Source organism: Panthera onca, chromosome D4, assembly GCF_046562875.1.
Source record: "Panthera onca isolate mPanOnc1 chromosome D4, mPanOnc1 haplotype 2, whole genome shotgun sequence".
NCBI lineage: Eukaryota > Metazoa > Chordata > Mammalia > Carnivora > Felidae > Panthera > Panthera onca.
The window spans coordinates 90,977,135-90,991,602 of NC_138351.1; the positions used below are offsets into that span (position 1 = coordinate 90,977,135).

At 53.9% G+C, this 14,468-nt stretch overlaps 1 protein-coding gene across 3 annotated transcripts in view; it reads right to left on the reverse strand.

Moving 5' to 3' along the window:
- Positions 1-392: 392 nt before the first annotated feature.
- AK8 (adenylate kinase 8) overlaps positions 393-14,468 on the reverse strand; it is a 129,212-nt gene continuing 115,136 nt past the window's right edge. For all 3 annotated transcript variants that reach the window (XM_060608265.3, XM_060608264.3, XM_060608268.3), the window contains 2 exons: positions 2,115-2,195; positions 393-970 (listed from right to left, as the gene is read on the reverse strand). In XM_060608265.3, the coding sequence (XP_060464248.3) occupies positions 733-970; positions 2,115-2,195 (319 nt within the window). In that variant the 3' untranslated portion in view covers positions 393-732. The remainder of the gene's footprint in view (positions 971-2,114; positions 2,196-14,468) is intronic.

Genomic DNA, 14,468 nt, shown 5'->3' on the forward strand with positions numbered 1-14,468 from the left:
GCGTGCTTTTCTGTTGATGGGCACATCGCCTACGTGACGAGGAGAGGGAATAATGGGAGGAGGGGGAGCCCACGGAAGAGGAGCGCACGGTGCCGTCCGCCTGCTGTCTACACCCGTGCGCTGTAAGCCGTGCCGGCCCCAGAGGCGCTGCCTGAAAGCAGGCCTTCTAAGCGGCTCTAGCCCATCCTCAGAAACAGTCCCATGTGCCTGGAACTGCAAAGTCCAGCACAGCGGCCACGAAGCCACCCGTGGCTGTTCCTGTTTAAGTTAGCAAAGGGCAGGTGAAATTTAAAAACCATCTCCTCGCGGGGCGCCGGGGGGCGGGCGGGGCGCCGTCGGCTAAGTCACACACTTAGCCGACTGAGCCACCCAGGGGCCCCCGAGGTGGTGGCTCTTTAAAACTCCATTTATTGAGAGCTGGTCGTGTGCCAGGGACTTGGCTGAGGGCTTTCCGGGCGCCCCACCCGCAGGGACGGTCACCACCCCGGCTTTGGCTGTAAGCGAGGCTCCGAGGGTTTGGTGCCTCGTCCGAGGGCGCACAGCCCGGAGCCCTGCTGTGCTCCACTGCCTCCCTGGGCTTTGTCCGCCCTGTGTTCCCAGGCCCCGAAACAGGGCGGCCTTCCAGCGTCCTCCCCTCCAGGATACCCAAGACTGCACCCAGCACACTTTATTGGCTTGGCTGAGGTTTCGGGAGGTTGGGGTGGGGGCTGACTTTGTCTCCCTGGGAAGCCATCAGGGGACTTTCCTGGGCAGGGGGTTAATGATCCCACTCTCTATGTATTCAAAGACCGTGTACGGGTCCTGGTCCCCGTTGATGGCGATGGCCTGCCTGTAGAACTCCTCCAGGTCCGAGGAATGCCTGTAGAACAGATCCATTTTGAGCTTGACCTGCTCTTTGGTATCTTTCGGGTGCTGCAGGAGGCGGGCCTGGATTTCTACGGTCGGGGGCGGCTTGTACATGAGGTGGTACCTACGACAGAGGAGGGAAGCAGGTGACCTGTGGCCCCGCCCAGAGGGCGGGGGGGGGGGGGGAACGGGCCTTCTGTCCCACCGTTGACCCAATCGGTCCCCATCACCGCCACCAAACATTTACGGCACACCAGCTGTGTGCACACCCGTGGTGGGGCCCTGGTGCTCCCCCTGGAGCACCCGAAGAGTGGTCCCTGCCCCGGGGGTGAGGGTGCAGGTCAGTGACCGGCGGACAGAGTGGAATATATTACCCCCCAAATTCCTTTCTTTCCTTCCTTCTCTTCCTTCCCTTCTTTCCTCCTTTTCCTTCTTCCCTCCAAACAGTATTTACCAAGCGTCTGCTGCCCCTCTGGCATCATGTCTGCTCCTGGCACAGAGGGGCAAGCGGGACGATCGTTGGCTCCGTGCGCATAGCGCTCGTGGCCGAGTGGGGGAGAGGGGCACTGTGACAGCAAATGTGAGTGCGGGGGACAGCAAGGGCCACAGTCAGTCACTGCTGGGCGGGACCCAGGGGCGGGGCAACATGAAGGCCACTGTGCTTGACTTGGGTCGGCGAGACCATCCCTTGGCACCAAGGATAAGACATCAGCCTATGGTGTAGAAAATTCCTGGTATTTCTTTCCTGCCCCCCCCCCCCCCATCCCACTCCGGAGTCCCGACCCAGAAACGTGGCCGGGGGACTAAGAAATGTGGCCTGCGTACCAGGGAGGATGGATGCTTCTAGCTCTTAGTGATCGTGGGGACTTTCAACTGCGTCTCAACGCGAACACAGTCATTGCACTTGGCCGGACCGCAGAATAAGGCTCACAATTCACCTCCCGTGACCGTGGGTCGGCCCCCAGGTGAACTGGTTCGCAGTCACATCTGCAGTGCGTCTTGGCGAGAAGAGGCCTTCGGAAGCGTCCCGGGGACACCTGCCCAATCCAGCCACTTCCCATGCCGGGGTCAGAACTGTTACTTGGGACTGGGAGGGTATTTCGCGTCGGACATGCATTTCCTGGCACAGGGTCCACAGGCACTGCCCAGAGGAACTGGCTGGATGAACCCGCCTTCTAGAGTCTTCTGTCAGCGGCAGCCCCAGACCCATCCTGCAGTGGTCTCGGCTGAGCCCTCAGACGGCCAACCACCGGGAGCCTGGCACAAACCTTTCTCCCGTGACGGGATCCATTCTTCTCAGGGTCAGCCGCTCGATGATAGAATCTAATGGCACGTTCAGGAAAAACACCCTGCGGGGAGAGAACGACAGCACGGTCAGCTGGGGAGGACCCCGGCTGGCCTCACGGCACCTGAGAGCGGGGCCGGCACCTTCCCCGCGTGCGAGTGGAGCCCCAGGAGCCGCCTCTCAGGGGCTCCGGGGACCAAGGTCTCCGGCGTCACCAGGGAGAGATACGGGCGAGGCCTCCCTGCCACGGAAGCTGGTTACAGTCCGCCTCCACCATGGACTTTTTTGTGTGACGCTCGGGCCACTCACACACCCTCTCAGCCTCCGTTTGCTCAGCTGCAAAATGGGGCTAATGATCGCTCCCTGGTGCTGACGATCTGGTGACACAAAGCGTGTGCCCAGCTCAGCGCAGGGCTGGCGCACGCTCGGGGCTCACACGTGGCAGGCGGTGCCATAGCGTCATCTCTACGATCGCGGGATAGCCTTCTCGAGAGTTCGGGCTCCCCGGCCGCCCGTGCCCTCCCTCTTTCACAAAGGAGCTCTGGACCCAAGGGAGCAGGGCCTTCGAAAGTCAACAGCCCAGATCAGAGCCCAGCAGGAAAGACAGGGCGCCCCCTTCTGATAACCCAGGTCTCCCGGAAATCCCTAGTGCAGATGGCCCAATCCCCCCCTTTTGGCAATGGGACCCGTTCTTTACATAAAACCCGAGGACAGAGGTCCTCAACCCCGGGTGATTTTCACCCGAGAAGACATTTGGCAACACAGGGGACATTTGTGGTTGTCACAACAGGGGAGAAAATGGTACTAGCAGCTAATGGGTGGGGCCCAGGGACGCGGCTCAACATCCTGGGACAAGGGGGACAGCCCCCACCACGAGAACTCATCCAGCCCCAATGGCCATGGCGCCAGGGTTGGCAGATGGGACAGGGCGAAGGGCTGGTGCTCTGGGGGGGAGGGAGGGGGGGTTGGCAAAGGGCCAAGTGTTCACGGCACCTGCCCTCAGGTCTAATCCGGGCCCGTCTTCTGGTGTGAAACCATCCCAGTTTGTTTTTAAAAAATGAACTTCTGGGGCGCCTGGCGGGCTCAGTCGGTTAGCCGCCCAGCTTCGGCTCAGGTCATGATCTCATGGTTTGTGGGTTCGAGCCCTGAGTGGGGCTCCGTGCCGACAGCTCGGAGCCTGGAGCCTGCTTCGGATTCTGTGTCTCCCTCTCTCTCTGCCCCTTCCCCCACTTGCGCTCTGTCTCTCTCTCTCAAAAGTAAATAAACGCTGAGAAAAAATGAACTTCTGGAACATTCCATTGCTCACTCCCTGCTGACTCACTCATCCTCTAATTCATACATGCATTTATTGGCCGTCCGCTGTGTGCCAAGCATCACAGTAAGCTCCCAAGTTGACCTGCCCGCTGTGTGGGCTGCGACACGGGATTCAGTGGGGTCACCACCAGGTTTGTGAGTTTGTGAGTTCGAGCCCCACGTCGGGCTCTGCACTGACAGCTCAGAGCCTGGAGCCTGCTTCGGCTTGTGTCTCCTTCTCTCTCTGCCCCTTCCCCCCTCATGGTCTGTCTCTCTCTCTCTCTCCCCCTCTCTCTGCCCCTTCCTGTTCGTGCTCTCTCTTTCTCTCTCAAAAATAAACATTAAAAAAAGTATTTTTACTGGTTATGAGTCCCTTTGATCTGCGTCCACGCCTCCCGTTTTACTGAGATGAAGGACGTGGCCGTGGCCGACCGAGGACAGGGGCACAGCTGGGCTGTTCCTCCTGCTGTGCACAGTGGATATGCTCGCTGCTTCCTTGAGCTTACAGATGCCTGCTGATCGTCCCAACTCTCCCCGGGGAGCCACCCTGATCCTTTCTCATCTTTGTGACTTGTCTGAAGGTAACTCATCCCGGGGCTGCAGGGCTGCGCACGCACCAGGAAGGCCCGGGCGTGGCCAGTCGGGGCGCGGGCTCCCTGTGCCCAGAGCAATTGGGCACAATCAGCAAGCAAGCCGATCCAAGCCAGGCCAATGAGGGGCTGCACCATGGCTTGCCAGAAAGGAGCGTCCTTTTTGCTGGGGCTGCTGAGATGATGATAGGGGACCCGGGGTTGCCTGAGGCCTGGCCCACAGAAAGCCTACTTGAGAGAGGGGGGGGGGGGGGACAGGTGGCCAGAGACACCGTTTGGGGCCCTGAATCAAGCTGTGCCTGAAGCCGACACACCCCTCAATATTTCCCTGACACGAATACATAAATCTCTTCTTTTGCTTAAGCTGGTTTGAGCTGGGATTCCTGCAACTGTTCTCCAAAGGACACCTAATACTCCCAGTCTCCCCGACGCCCCTGGCTTCTGCCAAACGTGTAAACTTTAAAAAAAAAAAAAAAGTGAGTCCCTGAGCAAAAGGCTCTCTCCTTCAAGGCAGTTTCTCTGACTGCCTTTCTTCTCTCTCCCTCATTCTGCCCAGGCTGTTTGCTTACGTTTGCTCCTGCCCAGTTGGCCAAGAAGGCCCTCCCGGGCGCCTGATGAGAGCGGCTGCCCGCCCTCCGCAGGGCGAGCGCGGTGGTTTCCCCTGCAGCCTGGGGGGGCCGGCAGCCTCGCAAGCCCACCTCTTCCCCGCGCGGGTTCTTGATAATGATTTCCATCCACAACGTGCTGCAAAATAACAGCCACCAAATAAAACAAGCGAGATCGGGGGGCGTCTGCACACGGGAGCACAGGTGTTTCAACGAGCTTTTATCCCTTACGCTCCAAACACGCAGGGCCCCCCTCCCACCCCCGAGACTTGCGAGGCCCCACAGCAACACCGAAACACGGCTGTCACCGTGGCTGGCGGCTGACGGTGCCGCTCTGGATGCCGACGCCAGTAGAAAGGGAGCCAGTTTGGAAATCCCTGATAATTGATGTTGCTTCATAAACAAACAGCCCCAATTGAAAGATTTTTAACCCAGCGTATCAAGACTGCTTGTCGTCATTCAAGGGAATGACTTCTGAAAGGCTGGCGAGATCAGAGGCACAAGGACACTAAATTGGTACTTGAAACACGTCGCTGGGAGAAGCCTCGCTGGAGAAGGAGCCGTGCTTCCATGCTGGAAGCTTCTGATTAGCCAGGCTCCTGGAGCCACGGCGCCAGAGCGGGGTGGCGGGCTGGAGTGGGGAGCCCAAGCCAGCGTGCACCCCGCCCGGCCTGCGTTGTGCATTCTGTGGCTCATTTACAATCACACGGCCCGGGGACGGGGATCGGGGACGGCAGAGGTGGCCAAGAATACCCAAAGCGGGGCGCAGGGCAGAAGCGCTCCTGCTGTAGTATGGGGGTGCCAGCACTCACTCACTGGGGGGGGAGGGGTGGGGGCACTACCTACTTTGGGGATTGGGGGGCTGTGCAGAGCTTCGGGCTGGTGGAGGCCTCGGGAGGGAGGGGGAAGGTCGCACCGCAAGGTTGAAGAAGCAGTTTCCAATCCCGCGGTTCCGGGATTTGTCTGATGTCGAGAATCACTGGGGGGAACGTGTCTGAAACACAGAGTCCGGGCAGCCCCCTCAAGAGCTGCCGAAGCAAAACCTCCAGGAGAGGGGCCGGGACGGGTGTGTTTGTAGATCAGCAGCTCAGGCGACTCACACGCTCAGGCAGGTATGGGAACCACGGTCTAATCCCAGGTCTCGCCCTTGGCCGCACCCTGGAACCATCGAAGGGGCTTTGGGAATAGTGAGGCCTGCGTCCCCCCCCTAGAGGTCTACCTACAAGTGGCCCAAGGTGAGGCCTGGGAATGGAGATTTTTAAAGGCTCCCCAGGTGACTGTAGTATGTAGTCAAGGTTGGGAACCACTGCTCTGATCCGATCTGCTCAGTGCACAGTGTGGGGAAACTGAGTCTTAGAGAGGTGAGGGCTCGTACTCTGTCACCCAGGGCATTGGTGCCAGATACCCAATGGCAGCTGGGATCTCTTGACTCTCAGGGTACCTCCTCTGGCCACCCTGCCTGGGGCTCTGTTTGGGGAGCAAAGAAAGCTTTCTTCCTCAAAGATCTTGAAGCTTACCACGTGCTCCAAAGCTAAATTTACTGGAAGCTGAAGGGGTGGAACTTTCTCTGGACCCATGCGTAGATTTGGTAAATGGAAGGAGGTGACATTCCATACTGACTTGAAGTAAATATGGCATCCAGTACTGCCCAGAGGCGGGGCCCTGCCCTCGTTAGCCTCTTGATTTCAAGCAATGAGACTCCACCAGGGGCAAAGCTCTACGCAAAGCACCATGGTATAATTACAATGAGATACCACCTCATACTCATTTGGATAGCTATTATAAAAAAACCCCCAGCAAATGACGGGTGTTGGCGAGGATACGGAGACAGTGGAACCCTAGCGCATTGCTCGTGGGAAGGGAAAATGGTGTATCTGCTGGGTGCGGTTCCCTGAAAAAGTAAACACAGTACCATACGGTTCAGCTGTTCCACTGAGTGTGTGTCAAAAATGAGGGAAAGCAGACCCTGGAACAGGTATTTGCAGACCCAAGTTTGTAGCTGCATCACTCACAGTAGCCGAAAGATGGAAATAACCCAGACGTCCATTGATGGATGAGTGGATACACAGAATGTGGTCCATACACACAATAGAATATTATTCAGCCTTAAAAGGGAATGAAATCCTGACACCTGCTATAACATGGGTGAACCTTGAAGCCGTTGCACTAAGTGAAATGAGTCAGACGCAGAAGGATGGATGTCATATGAGCCCGCTTCCGGGAGGTATCTAGAGTCATCCAATTCGTAGAGACGAGTAGATGGCTCCCAACGAGGGTGGGAGCCAGGGTGTGGGAAGAGGGGTGGGGAGTCCGTGTTCGACAGGGACAAAGTTTCAGCTGAGCAAGATGAAACAAGCTCAGGACGTGGGCAGTGGTAAGGTCGCACAACACCGTGAATGTACTGACTGCTACCGAAGTGTATCCTTAAAAACGGCTAAAATAGTAAATTTCCTCTTACGTGTATCTTACCTTAATAAAACATAAAGGTCTGTGGTGTAGTTTATAGACATGATGGTGAAGGCAGGGTGAGGGGCGGTTCTCTGGCCTCGAATAAGCTTACAGTTTAATGAGGTTCTGAATACACACAGATGAACAAAGAAACGGACAGACCAGAGAATATGAACCATAGAATAGTCCTAATTCTGAACTAGGTATGATGCCGATGCTATAAAAACATTCAGAAAATAGAGGAAGAGAGGGGCACCTGGGTGGCTCAGTCGGTTAAGTGTCCGACTTCAGCCCAGGTCACAATCTCACAGTTTGTGACTTTGAGCCCCATGTCCGGCTCTGTGCTGACAGCTCGGAGCCTGGAGCTTGCTTTGCATTCTGTGTCTCCCTGTCTCTCTGGCCCTCCCCAGCTCATGCTCATGCTCTATCTCTGTCAAAAATAAATAAACTTAAAAAAAAAAAAAAGAAAGAAAATAGAGGAAGAGAGAATAGCATTTATTTTGTTAGGCAGCCTCTCCCTGATACAAAAAACCAGACAAAGACATTACAAGAAAACTGTAGACCAACAGCCCTCATGAATATAGAAGCAAAAATGCTCACTAAAATGTTAACAAACTGAATCCAGCAATACATGAAAAAAGTAATAATTATAGCTAAGTGGGGTTTTGCTTGGGAAAGAAAAGTCTCATTCAACATTCAAAAAACAATCAATGTAGTTCACCCTACTATATTAGATTAAAGGAGAAAAACCGTATAATCATCTCAAAAGATGCGGGAAAAGCATTTAACAAGACTTTACATCAAGTCATGATAAATACTCTAAGCAAACTAGAAATAGAAGGTAACTTCCCCAATCCAATAAATGGTATTTACAAAAAAACTATAGCTAACATCATATTTAATAGTGGAAGACTGAATACTTTACCCTAAGACTGGGAACAAGGCAAGGTTGTCCATTCTCAGCATTCCTATTCAACATCATACCAGAAGTCCTGGATAATGCCATACGACAAGAAAAGGGAATAATGTGCATACAAATTAAAAGGGAAGTAAAATTGTCTCTATTTGTAGATGATGTAATCATATGCATAGAAGTACCAAAGATCTTTGAAAAGGTTACAATAATAAGTAAATTTAGTGAATTCACAGGATACAAAATCAATGTACAAAAAATAGACTTTCAAGATACTAGCAATAAACAATTGGAAATTAAATTTTAAAGTACCGTTTACAACAGTATAAAAATGAAATACTCAAGATATAAAGCTAACAGAATAAGATCTGTGTGCTGAAAACTACAAAATGCTGATGAAAGAAATCAGATTGAACTAAATGGGAGAGTTATACCATGTTCATGGACTCAGACACTCAATAATGTTAAAATGTCAATCCTCCCCTCATTATTTGATGCAATTCCATTCAAAATTCCAACAAAGGTTTCTGAAGGTTCTACACAATTCTCAAGTTTATATGGGGAGTGTTTCTGGAAGAGAACTGGAATCACTAAAGCAATGTTGAATGAGAACAAATTGATCTCAAGGCTTACTACAAAGCTACAGTAGTCAGGACAGCATGAGTGTTAGTGAAAGGTCAGACACACAGATCAAAGAAACAGTATGGAGACCAGTAATAATAGACTCACACAGATATAGCTAATTACTTTTCAGCAAAGGTAACTTTACCTTTGCTAATTACTTTTCAGCAAAGCCAACACAATTCAATGGATAAAGGTGGTTTTTTACCCAGTGGTGCTGGAACTATTAGACGTCCAAATGCAAATAATGTTAGTACTAATCTTGACCCAGACCTCATACCATACACAAAATTCAAATCATAACAAACCATAAACCTAAATATAAAACCTAATGCTATTAAACTTCTAGGAGAGGATCTTTGTGATCTTGTGCTGAAGATTTCTCGATCGAACACAAAAAACCGTGATCCGTAAATAAAAAAAAAAAACTGATGTTAGATTTCACTAAAAATTTCTGCACTTCAGAAGACATTAAGAAAATGACAGCTATGCCATGGACCGGGAGAACATATCTGACAAAGGTACACTCGATAACGGTTTGTACTCAGAATACGTAAAAATGTGAATTCCATGCACAACAAATGACATATGGAAAGACGCACAGATAGATCCCGAACTACCTTGTATTTCCAAATTGGGATGCTTCAATTGGGATGCTTCAATTGGGATGATCTGACCTAGGAAAACAGTTTCCTGAGAAAGGCTCAAACTGTGTCCTCCTTCCACAACTTGTTTGGAGCCGGAGGGCTGTGCCGAGCCCGCCGGAAGGCAATGACGCTACCCCGGCTTTAGGTGTAGACCCGGCCTTTGCCATTTGAAGCCTCTTTTAGGGGCTGACACACACCCAGAGCTCACTGTTCCGTGTCTGCTGTAGTGACTCTCGGGTCAGTATAATCAAGGGGCCACCTCTAAAGGGGAACTTCGCAATGGCCACCACTGATGCGGGGAACCAGGGAGAAAAAGCAAAACGACACCATGGATTAGCACTTGAATGATCTGCTCATCTTTTTTTATGTTTACGTATTTATTTTGAGAGAAAGAGGGGGCGTCTGTGCCCGAGTGCGCACGTGTGAGCCGGGGGAGGGGCAGAGAGAGAAGGAGAGAGAGAATCCCACGCAGGCTCCGCGCTAACGGTGTGGGGCTCCACCCCACGAACCGTGAGATCACGACCTGAGCTGGAACCGAGAGTTGGGTGCTTACCCAGGTGCCCCTGATCTGCTCACGTTCAACTGGGATGTGTGCCCGTGACATCCCAGAGAGGTCGTGCCAACACTGAAGCTGTTGCTCAACAGTCCTCATACGGTGGCAACGCACGGGACGCTTGTATGGCACAAAGCAGGAGTGACCATTTTTTCTAAACTTGTCGGGACGAGAACCCCATCTAGTCCGAGGGCAGAGAGAGAGGCAGCAAATGTGTCTAGAGACAACTGCACTGGGGGCTGCATAGAAGGTGCGAGTGAATTATGCACAGACTATCAAAATATTTAAAAACAATGAAAACTAGGTCACTTGCAGAAGGATCCACACCCCTGAACACACCGGGCCTTAGCCGTCCGAGGACAGGTGCCCGGCTGCCCTGTCTGCATTCTTTGTGCAGGACGTGTGGTAAGGGCCAGATAAACACGCGGTGAACCGGTGGGTGTTGACCGTGAAGCCGTGGGAGGCCTGACGGGGAAGCGCCCCATCACGGGGACCGCCCCCCTGGCCCTGGGCCACAGGACCCTCCACGGCTGTCGCGAGAGACGCTGTGCCCAGGAGAGCCGGGTGCTGGAGACAGTTTGGACACAAGGCCTCCCCGGGGCCTGGAAACGGCCCTGGCCAGGCTTGGAAAATTTTTACTAGGTGTGTTTTTTTCCTCTGACATGTGTCCAATTTGAAAACTAAAGGCCAAACATCTCCCCCTCATTTAAAAAACCCCAAGCATCCTCCCTCCTGCCCTCAGGCAGCTGCTACGGGGCTCGCTCGCCACTACCCGCTCCTTAAAAAAAAAAGAGGCTCCCGCTGGCCATTTCTTGTTGAAAAGTGTGCATAATTGATAACGGTAAATCCACCCTGGCTGTGTCTGAAATCTCTCCAGGGGCAAGAGGAACATTCTCTCTGACTGTCATTACCTGGTAAATTAGCGAGCTCCCTGGCAGTTTACCAGGCACCACACAAAATGCAGCGGTCTGGGTTTAAGGCGAATGACCCGGGGATCAAATTCCTGCATAATCGGTCTCCATTTTAAAGCCGTCTTAAAATTTCTGCCTCCCTCACCGCTGGCAAGAAAGAGAGTAATTCCTTTGCACACAGCCACCCGGACGCTCCCTAGACAATCATGAAATGCAAATCACTGGAAGTCAGAAAGTTCTGCAAACTTTTCCCAAAGAGAAAGGCGACAGAGCTTAAGGCAGAAAGGACAGCAGGCAGGTGGAAAGCTGGCCGGAGCGACGTGACAAGACCGGCCAGTCTGTGCCAGGCCCCGGGCGCCCTCCGGACGGGCGGCTCTCAGCCCGGAGACCCGGGGACGCGCGAGCACTCTACGGGGTCTTGCTGGCGGGAGGCAGACCCTCTGTCCCACCTTGTCCCCCACTTTGTGCGCTCACCCACGCTCACCCAGCCAGCCAGCCATCAGTTCCGGGTGGCAGGGCCACACGGGTCCACACTCCTGACTCCCTTCTCCCCTGGCCACCCTTTGGCTCCGGGTCTGTGTTTGGGGGGGGGCCTTGCTGATCCCCTGTGTGCGCTCATGACACGAAGTTCCTGCGTGTTCCTGGAAACCCGCCGTCTTCCTCGGGCACCGGCCGACCCCACTACGCCTTCCAGCTTGTACCCAGGGCTCTTGTGGCTCCACCAACAACCCGCTGGCTCGGGGCCGCCCTGACGGAAGGAACGTGGGTCCACACCGATCCGCACTCAAGTCTGCCAGTGTGGACAGCAGTCCAGATCCACTGGTTAAGCGGCCGTTCCGAAAGGACGTGTGAGCTGGTGAATGTTTTGTCAGTTGCCCCAAGGTGTGGCTGACACACAGGTACTCTGTCACATCTCCCGTATCCCCCCCCAGCGCTGCTCTTTTTTTTTTAAAGTTTATTTACTTTGAGAGAGAGAGAGAGAGAGAGAGAGAGAGAGGGAGCTGGAGAAGGGCAGAGAGAGGGAGAGAGAGAATCCCAAGCAGGCTCCACACTGCCAGCGTGGAGAGCCCAACGTGGACTCGAACTCATGAACCTCCAAGATCATGACCTGAGGCCGAAATCTAGAGTCACGGGCTCAACCGACTGAGCCACCCAGGCGCCCCCAGGTCCGCCTTTGAGAAAGAATTTGTGGGGCACCCGCCGGGCTCGGTCTGTTAAGCGTCCGACTTCGGCTCAGGTCATGGTCTCACGGTCCGTGAGTTCGAGCCCCGCGTCGGGCTCTGTGCTGACGGCTCGGAGCCTGGAGCCCGCTTCGGATTCTGTGTCTCCCTCTCTCTCTGCCCCTCCCCCGCTCACACTGCATCTCTCTCTGTCTCTCAAAAGTAAATAATAAATGAAAAAAAAATTTGTTTAAAGAAAGAATTTGGGCCTCAGCCGTAAGGGGTGTGGTCAGCTGAGAGCCTCTAGCTGTAACTGTCTTCAGGGACTTGCACCCTGTGTCGATGTTTCTGGCGTATTTGCTGAGATAGAATTCACCCCTTAAAAGTATACAGTGTAATGATTTTTAGTGTAGTCAGACTTGGGCAACCATCAACACGATCTAAGTTTAGGACATTTTCATCACCTGCAGGGAAACCCTCTGCCCGTGGGCGGTCCCTCCTACTGTCCCCCCTCCCCCCCTGCCGTCGGCTGCCACGGCTGTACTTTCTGTCTACGGATTTGCCAATGCTGGACATTCCGCTTAAATACAATCATTCAGTATGCAGCCTTGCAGGTCTCCAGTTAGGAGAATCGATGGGGGGTGGGGGGGGGAAGGAGGGACCCCACAAGGTTATTTTAAGGATTAAACATGGCAATCCATCTAAAGCCCTTACTGCATAAAAACAACATAGAACATCCACGCGGGCCTGCGCGCCGGCACCTTCTACGCAGCCCAGCGTTCTCGATATTCGCCCGCACCGAAGCCTGCAACAGCGCTCCGCTCCCTCTCAGGGCCAAATGGTGTTCCATTGTACGGACAGGCCTCATTCCGTTTATCCCTTCACCGGCCGACGGGCATTTTTAACCCAAGCTTTTGAATGAGGTCACACTCTTCTGGGGGCGGCCCTTGGCCTGCGACTGGGCTCCGAGCGGTCCTGGCTAGCGCAGCCTCCCTCGGTGGCTGAGCCTCGCTCTGGAGCTCCCTGCGGGGCTGGAGGAGTCCAGGTCGGACCTGCCTCCTGGCCTCCTGGCTCCCCTGCCCCATCCCGCGTCAGCCCCTTTCCCTGCTTCGGCTGTTGGCTTTTCATCGAGCTTGTTACGCTCCCTTCTCCATCTCAGCGTCTGCTTCCTGAGGGGCCCGACCGGTGACGTGTGCCCTGGGAGGTAGCAGGAGCCTTAAATAGTCAGTCCCTTTTGAGTGAACCGCAGCTTTCCGTCCCCGCGTGTCCCCCCCACCGACGGTCAGCTTCCGAGAGAGGAGAGTGGCCAAGATACGGGCTCTGAGAGCAGAAAGATCTGGGCTCAAGTTCTGGCGTCACCTTCCAGCTCGCTGCGGGACCAGCCATTTTGCCCCCCCCCCCCCCACGCCTGTTTATGCGGATTACAAAGAAACAGGACCTCACCAAGTTATTTCCGGGATTAAGTACAAGAATCCGTACCAAGTGCTGAGCACGTGATGACAGCAGGACTCCCACGCGGGCCTCCCTGCCAGGCGCTCTTCTAAGACCCGGAGGTCTTAGCTCAGGTCACCTCCTCGTCACAGCCTTACAAGGGGGAGTATCACCTCCGTGACCGTAGCTGAGAAAACCGAGGGGCAGAGAAGTCCAGCAACCTGCCAAAATTCGCCAGCTGGGAGGTGGCTGTGATGGTTAATGTTATGTGTCACCTTGAATGGGCTACAGGGTACCAGATATTAGGTCAAACACTTTTCCGGGTGTAGCTGTGAGAATATTTGGGAGATTAACACTTACGCTGGGGAAAAAGGAAGCAGACTGCCTTCCCTGCTGTGGGTGGGCCACATCCCGTGGGTTAAAGAAGGCCTGAATAGAACAAAAAGACTGACCGTCCCCTGAATTCCTCCTCTCTGATGGCTTCAAGTGTGGGGTGGGGGGTGGGGGGCAGTGGTGGATAACGGCTTGCTCCTGTCTTCAGATCTAATGAGGTAGGAGGTGGGATCGACATTATGTGCCCTTATCCTCAAGGGTCGCCAGGCCCCACTTCAGATTCCTTCAGACCAAGGCCTTCCTGCCTTCTGGCTCTTCCCGGGTCTCAAGCCATCCAGCTTGTGCTACCTCGCCCTGCAGATCTTGGGAGTTGCCAGTCTCTACATTGCATGAGCCAATTCCCTATAATAAATCTTTTTCTCTGTACGCAATGCACATCCTATTGGCTCTGTTTCTCTGGAGAACCCTAAGACAGTGGCAGAGCCCGGATTCAAACCCGGGAAGCCCACTCTAGTGTCCGTGCAGTTGACCATCTCAATCCATTGTGAATCTGCAGGAGAGAAGGAAGGAAGGAAGGGAGGAAGGGAGGGAGGGAGGGAGGGAGGAAGGAAGGAAGGAAGGAAGGAAGGAAGAAGGAAGGAGGGAGGGAGGGAGGAAGGAAGGAAGGAAGGAAGGAGAAAGGAAGGAAGGAGAAAGGAAGGAAGGAGAAAGAAAGGAAGGAAGGAAGGAGAAAGGAAGGAAGGAAGGAAGGAAGGAGAAAGAAAGGAAGGAAGGAAGGAAGGAGAAAGGAAGGAAGGAAGGAAGGAGAAAGGAAGGAAGGGAGGGAGGGAGG